The following is a 7,969-nucleotide window of genomic DNA, read 5'->3' as shown; positions in this document are numbered from 1 at the left end:
CTCCCACCCTTGAATGGCCCCGAAATGCAAGCTCAGAAGTTTGCAGTGTCCTTACATACCTTTAGGATATAAATGGCTTTAGAGGTCAGTCATATGCTGGTCATAGATTTTTTTAAAAAAAAATTGGCCCCAAAGTTCTCCTTTTTCTTTTTATCCCTTCTTCCCTCCCTCACTTCCTCCTTCTGTCCCTCCTTCCCTCTGTCACTTCCTTCCTTCCTTTTCCCCTTCCTCCTTACTTCACTTCCTTTATTTTTTCGTTTCGTAGTATTTTTTTCAGCAAGTTTTATTATTTCACCAGATTTGTTGATATGAGGAACCTAGCCCATCATTTCTGGAGACTGAACTCATTTAAAAACATTTTTGAATTTAAAATAGAAACTCTTCATTAGATCATCTAACAGTTTGTAGTTTTAGGGCTTTTAAGTTGACTTGTGTGGTTATAGTCATACACATTTTTGGTGGTGATATTTTTGGCACTTCATTTGCATTAGATACTTTCACAACCCGCTGAACATGCAATTTGCTTCTATCCTCATTAAGTGCTTTGCATAGGCTCCTGCAGGCCCAGATCACCTGCTTAGGTTTTATAAAAGGGGCCTTCGCCATGTGAGCTCAGCTGCATCAGGCAGGCAGGGGCAGCAAGATGATGTCGCTGACAAAGGTCCTTATATCTGTGTTGCTCTGGGTCTCAGGTGAGAAATTTAAAAGTGTCTCCATGCTTTTGGGGTAATATCTTTTTAGAGGTAAAAAACCAATTTTAACATATACTGGGCAATACAGGCTATTTCCAAAATAGACTCAATTATGTGCTGACACGTAATACCATTAGAAGGCACATTTTAAATTATGTATTTCAGTGTGTCTATGATAAAATGTCTGTGTGTCATCATTGTCCCTTTGTGATTGCAGGTGCCTGTGGGGACATCGTGATGACCCAGTCTCCAGAGTCCTTGGCAGAGTCTGTAGGACAGAGGGTCGAGATGAAGTGCAAGGCCAGTCAGAGTGTTAGCAGCTACTTAGCCTGGTACCAGCACAAACCAGGACAGGCTCCTAAGCTGCTCATCTACAGAGCATCCAGCAGAGCATCTGGGGTCCCTGACCGATTCAGTGGCAGTGGATCTGGGACAGATTTCACTCTCACCATCAGCAGCCTCCAGGCTGAAGATGTGGCCGTTTATTACTGTCAGCAGTATAATAGTGCTCCTCCCACAGTGCTTCAGCCTCGAACACAAACCTCTTCCCCAAAACCATGGGTCAGTGCGTTTTTTCTGCACCAGCTGCTTCCTCTGCACACAGACATGAACATGCAATTCCTATGTCTATGTGAGAGGTCGTATCTCCTAACTTATTCTTTGAAGGATTTGTAGGGCCCAGGAAAAATTAAAGGAGTTTGTTCTTTCTGGATCCCCTTTTTTGGGAGCTTATTAAAAAAAAGCTGTAAAAATCTCATAGAGATGAGGAGGTTTTATGTCACAGGAACCTGCACGTTTCCCATGGACTGATGGCATGATTATGTCAATACAGTTTGTCTCTACACGCTGGAGAAGGGTTCAGTGAATTTTACACCCTTATGGATCCATTCTTACTTCTCTGTGTCTCCTTGACTCTGGAACATTTCTATTTTGATTCCTGATTCTCCTGGTCTGCTTTCTCTATCTGTAATCACCCTTAGAACTCTGGGTCATCCCAGTAATAAATACTTGACCTCTCCTAATCAAAACCTTCCACACAGAAGGTATCATCCTTCTCTTGCTTTTTCTTTTCTTGGACGCTGTTTTCCAGCCAAGCTTTTCTGGTCAGTGTCTCTGAAGTTGCTTTCCTACTCCACCTCCTTTTGTACTACACTTTTATCTTCTCTCCATTTCCTTCATCATACTCATTCTTACAAAGGTAGTTCTGAAATTCTTTAACTCTGTCATTCGAGAACTATATAGTGTTCTCCATTACCTTTCCTCATCATTTGTCATCTTTTTCTTTAAATCCTTCCCAATGGGTACCTAAGTCTAACTTTTCGACTGAAGGATATTGTGGCTCAAATGTACTATATCTTGAGTCCCTTGGACAACATTAAATTAACATGCCAATTTCAGTGCAAAAATGGAGAAACTCAGTCATTTTATTATTATTTCTTCACCTCCTTTTGAAATACAGGGATTAACGAAATTTAGCTTCAGGAAAGATCACAGCAAACCTCATCAGTGTAGTCTGAACACCCTTACCTGCATGACACCTTCTCATAATATTCAGAAATATATTTGAAGTATTGACTTTGAGGAATACATGTGACTCATTCATTCATTCAAGATATGTTTTCTAAGTACCTTCTTTGTGTCAGGAGCAGAAATATCTGCTTTCATTCCAGTTGGGGGAATGAGAGAAGAAACAAGTGCATTAGTAAATATTTACTTGGTCATTTTGTAAGTGATATGAAGAGAAATAAAGCAAGAAAGTGTTAAAGCATGCAGAGGTAAGAGTGAGTACAAACATAAAACTGGATCATGTAGTAGTTATCTATTATTGTGTAATTAAACCACTTACAAAATTCAGTGGCTTAAAGTGGTAGTGTTTTTATCGTTGTTATGTTTATAGGTGAGCTGATTGGTTCTGTTCATATGGGACAGACTTGATTGACCTTGGCAGGCTTGCCTGTGTGTTTAAAGTCAGCTGACAAGTCAACGGGGTGCTGGTTAATATAGAAAGGCTTAAACAACTTTCATCTCCTTCACATTTCTGTAGTTGGCTGACCATCAGCTGAGGCTGTCTGGGTGATGAGAGACCTCATGTCTCTCATCAACCGGCAGACTAATCCAACTTCCTATTGCAGTTGACCGGGCCTGAAGAGAGAAAGTAAAACTACCAAAGGCATTCTGAAGCCTAGACTTAGCACTGTCACAGTGTCCCATTTGATGCATTTTATTGATCAGTGCAATTGTTCTTATTGAAGGAGAGGGTAAATAGCCCCTATCTCTTGAAACGAGGAAATACAAAGTTACATTGCAAAATGCATGGATATAAGGAGGCACGGGGGATCCCTCTTAGGAATAGGTGGTCCGTTTTTTCATGAATCTACTATAGAAGTTTGACTGGGAAGGTATGACTTAATCAAAGTCTTAATGTGGTGAGGTAATATGCCATAGAAATACCTCCAAGCAATAGAGTTTTAGTTAAAGAAAAGAGATTTGTGGGGCAGAAATGTGAGCAGCATGTTGCAGAAATAGAGGGAAGGCACTGTTGCTAAAAGGTAGTGTGAAGGGGGGATAGTGGATACAAGATCAAAGAAATAACGAGGAGGACACAATGTGTAGGACTTTGTAGACTTCTCTATGATTTGGGTGTTATTTTGAATGATGTGCTAAGTGGGATAGTTTCGAATAGAGCAGGACATGAGTTGATATGTACTTTTGCAGGATCTCTTTGTTAGCAGGCCATTGCTATTATCCAGACTAGAGATGATGACAGCTTTGTTCTATGGCAGTAGCAGTAGGGGAAGTGAGAAGTGTTATATTTTGAAGATAGAGATAACAATACACTGATGGTTTTGACAAGGAGTGTGAGAGAAAGAGAGGTCTGGGGACTGCAAGGTTTCTCTCTGAGGACCAGAAGGGCAGAGTTGCCGTTATTTAGATAGAGACAACTGTGGCAAGAATAGATTTGGGAAGGAAGAGCAAGAACTTGGTTTTGGGCATTTTAAGTTTGAGATGTGTGTTAGACCTCCAAGTGGTTGTGAATTACACCATTGAATATACATGACTAGAGTTCAGGGGAGAAAACTGGAGTGGATATTGAAATATTATAACCAATGTGATAAGTGTTAAATTGATGAGAGGCCCAGGGACTGAGCTCTGAGTCAGGAGAGATGAGTAAGAGCCAGCCAAGGAGTCTGAGAAGGAAGAGTGGGATAGAAGACAAGCAAGAAAGAGTGATGTCCTGGAGCTTAGACAAAAAGTTGTATCAAGGAGGAGAGTGTTGTGAACATGGTTAATGCTGCTGATGGCTCTAGTGAGGTGAGGACTGGGATGTGAGCATTGGATTTCACAGTCCAAAGTTTGGAAGTTATTCGTGACCTTGAGGAGAGCAGTTTCAAATAGAGGGTGTGGATAAGATCTTGAATGAAGGAAGCTGAAGAAAGAATGGGAGTAGAAGGTTTGGAAGTGGTGACTGTAGTCAGCTGTTTCAATGAGCTTTCCAGTAAAGGAGAAGATGAAACAGGCCATAGCTGAAGGGAGATGTGAGGTCAAAACTGTTTTTAAAGAACAGCTTTGCATGCTGATGGGAATGATGCTCAAGAGGGAATACTAATAATTCAAGTAAGATTGAGAAATGCAAAGCAATGTTGTTGAGGAGGCAAGAGGTATGGGATCAGAGGAAGTGGCCTCAGATGGGAGGGCAGTCTGCTTATTTCCAGTAACAGGAAGGAAAGCAGAGAGTGGCGATGTAGATACCAGGGGATCAGAAGAACCTGTGGGAGTAGCTTGTGGAATTTCTCTTCTGATTGCCTCTCCTTACCTAGGAAACAGGAAGTGAGGTAATTCGCTTAAAGTTATGATGGAGGAGGAGAGGTTAGGACTTGAATAAAAGAAGGAAAGAGAAATAGTGAAAACTGAATGAGCCAGGGAAATGTAACATGATTGTAGGCCAGGATTAGGGGGCCTCAGGAAGTTTGTGGTTATGAATCTAAAGTGAGATAAGTCAGAATTATTGTGTGTTTTTGTCCAGCCATATCAGAAATATGGGAGCAGGCATGTGGAGATTTGAGATTCTGCTGTATGAAATGAAACAATGGAAGGTCAAGGGAGATCTTGCATGTAAGGGAGTCATTATAAAGAAAGATCATGGAATTTAAGATGAGTAAGGAGGGAAATGAGAATATGAGAGCCTTAGGGACAGAGAAAATGAGGAAAGGTCAACAGATTTATTAAAAGATAATTTTCAAAGAACAGTATAATTTCAACTCTCTCAGATAAATAGTAATAAAGAACGTGTGTTAAATTATTTTACTCATGTGATATCAGTGAACTAGGAAGATATAATAACCGGCTCAAAGGAAAAATCAAAACAGCATGGATATAAAAGGAGTAAAGGAATGAATTGCAAATGGGGACACCTTAAGTAGTTTTCCAAGGAGAGGTAAGAAAGTCAATTAAATCTCTAGTATACAGGACAGAATTCAGGTATCTATCAGTTACTTATAATTTATGAAGAGTTGCAGAAAAGCTCAAAGACAGTATACAGGGGTAGACTCTGATAACCCAGAAAGGTATAGTATAGACCTGCCTAATTTTCCATTGAAACACAGCATTTTTTTCCCTACAGATTTCACGTCCTGATGAAGTCTAAAAATTCTTGCCAATGGCATACCAGATGGAGGGAGCTGCAGAGCTCTTAGAAGTGGCAAAGAGTGAAATGCTTAACATTTTGATGATAAAGAAGTTGCAATTACTTTCTGATGTCACATCTAAGGTATGGCCATGGAAGTAAGTGATCAAGGTTGGGTGAAGAAGAGACAGTTGGAGGAGAATTGATTAAAGAACTGAGAGATCAGGATAGTGGAAGGATCATATATGCGTATATTGAAATTACCAGGAATTGTGACAAGCATGGGGTTGAAGAGAGTGTCTGTGAGCCAGGAACTAAAATATCCCAGAAGTGAGAAAAGACTTTGGAGCTGGTAGATGATTGCAATAGGGAATGATATTTGGTGATGTAGTCTACCCACATTGAATTCAATGATTGTTTCTTTATTCTTTACTTTTTAGGTAGGAGGTTTGGAAAAGATCTTGTAATGATAAAGGAAGGGGGCAACAGAAACTACTTGAGAAGGCTGCAGGTGAAGTACTGTATTCACAAGAGACCAGAAGGCTAAAGATCACAAAAGCTAAGGGAGTACTCAGAAGAGATGGAAGCTATAGGGCTTTTCAGTGCCTGAGAAGGGATGGGGCCCACCCAGTGGTGCAGCACTTAAGTGCACACGTTCTGCTTCTTGGCAGCCCAGGGTTCACCGGTTTGGATCCTAGGTGTGGACATGGCACCGCTTGGCAAGCCACGCTGTGGTAGGCATCCCACATATAAAGTAGAGGAAGATGGGCATGGATGTTAGCTCAGGGCCAGGCTTCCTCAGCAAAAAGAGGAGGATTGGCAGTCCTTAATTCATGACTAATCTTCCTCCAAAAAAAGGGAAGGGGTGTGAGGAGTTGGGGAGGGTTTTAATATCCTGCTCTTTAGGAATCTGAGCCCTTCATCTCGCAAGTCTTCCATACATTTTTTCTCCTCTCTTAAAACCTGCTTTACTGTTCTTTTCAATTTAAAGACTTTACTAACGATAAAAGGAACCTATTCTTCACTTCTCATTTTTACATTAGGAGTCTTTTTTATGTTAAAAACGTATTGGGAAAAGTATAATTTGCATTGGTTCTATCACAAGGATGGGTAGAAATCTAGTGTTTTCTCATTCTTGGGATGTTTCCTCTGGACCCACCTTAAATGGCAAAGTAGGGAAATATGGATGCTCAGCGGATAGTGACTACAAACTTGCCTAGAGAAGAGGTTCTATTTGGGGAACAGCAGTAAAGGCAGTGGAAAGGGTGTTTGGGATCTGAATGGAGAGGACTAGACTGGGTTGCATGACCCAGCACTGAGACCCAGAGTTAGTACTGAAATAAGATTTAAAGGAAGTGGATGGAAAGATAGAAAAGGAGACTCGCTTTCTTTTGGAGTAAAAGGAGTCCCAGCTGCAGGTTTTTAAACTACACCATGCCAACTCTTTTTTTCCTCCAACAAAACCAACCAAACAAACAACAAAAAATAACCCTATATTTGTATAAGTAACTAGCAAGTGAGACACAGCTGGGCTGTCTATCCCATCTACCCTGGTATAAAGGTTAATATTTGGGCTCATGTCATTATGAGAGTACATCTTGAGGTTGGAAAAGAGTAATTATCTTTACCTTCCAGGCTGCTGATGATAAGAATGAAGTCTGTCCCAGACCCACTGCCACTGAACTGGGTAAGCATGCTGTTAACTTGAGTAGAATCGTGGTTAGTGAGGGCCCTGGGGGCCTGCCCAGGTCGGTGGTGATATCCTGCTAAGCAATGCCTCACATCTATGCAGAAGAGGCTTTCCATGGCCCTGCTGCTGATGGAGACTCTCTCTCCTGTAGAGACAAGCAAGGACTCTGCAGCGTGAGAGCATGATCTACCCAGTGGAACCTGCAATCAGAGGCACATGGGGCTGATCCAGAGATGCTGTGTCACTCAAGATAGAAGGAAAAATCAAGCTGAAATGAAGTTTCTGTGACAGGTGGAAAGGTTTATGTTGCTTGAAGCATTTATTTTACATGCAATTTTAAGATTGTGGATCTTTCTAAGATAAGATTGAGGATTACTTGGAGGGAAATCTCCATCTCTGTGTTTGTAAATACTCTCTCATCTGAAACACAGTAGAGCAGAGCATGAGGATCTGGGATGGTAACAACATCTTGCAGCTTCTCTTTTTGCTTGATGTTGCTCAAGCTCCATCCCCCAGAAATGGCTCCATTTACGAGAATCAGATCACCCTTCCAGGATGCCATCTAGCTCCCCGTGTTACCCAAACTTCCCATCAAATCTGTAAGTCCCATAACATGAGGCAGTCATTTCATTTTCTGCTCAGGTTAGACCGAGTTGGTTTTTACTGTTTGCAATGAAAAGTTGTGACTGATAAAAATATGTTTCCAGATTTGACAGAATTAAATCATCAAATTTTTTTCTCACAAAATATTTATAGTTGTACTAAACTCTTTTTTCTATTAAAATTTGGAATAATTTATGGGGTTGTAAAACAAGTCTCAGTAGTATATTGCTTAGGGTTGTGTTATAGTTGTCAATAAAAATGATAGAATCGATGCTTTTCTTCCTTAATTGTGTTTTTATTTATGCATTTATTAAACAAATACTAATTGAGAATCCACTGTATATCAGGCATTTTTCTGAC

General features: G+C 40.6%; 1 gene segment (V, D, J or C); it reads left to right on the top strand.

Moving 5' to 3' along the window:
- Nucleotides 1–557: 557 nt before the first annotated feature.
- LOC106838632 (immunoglobulin kappa variable 4-1-like) lies at nucleotides 558–7,744 on the top strand. The segment is given in 5 exon segments: nucleotides 558–692; nucleotides 910–1,253; nucleotides 5,314–5,460; nucleotides 6,952–7,003; nucleotides 7,158–7,744. Coding segments are annotated over 3 exon segments (417 nt in total).
- The last annotated feature ends 225 nt before the right edge of the window (nucleotides 7,745–7,969 follow it).

Source organism: Equus asinus, chromosome 6 (assembly GCF_041296235.1).
Source record: "Equus asinus isolate D_3611 breed Donkey chromosome 6, EquAss-T2T_v2, whole genome shotgun sequence".
NCBI classification, from domain to species: domain Eukaryota; kingdom Metazoa; phylum Chordata; class Mammalia; order Perissodactyla; family Equidae; genus Equus; species Equus asinus.
The sequence above is the reverse complement of the archived record's forward strand: the minus strand, read 5'-3'. Positions and strand labels throughout refer to the sequence as shown.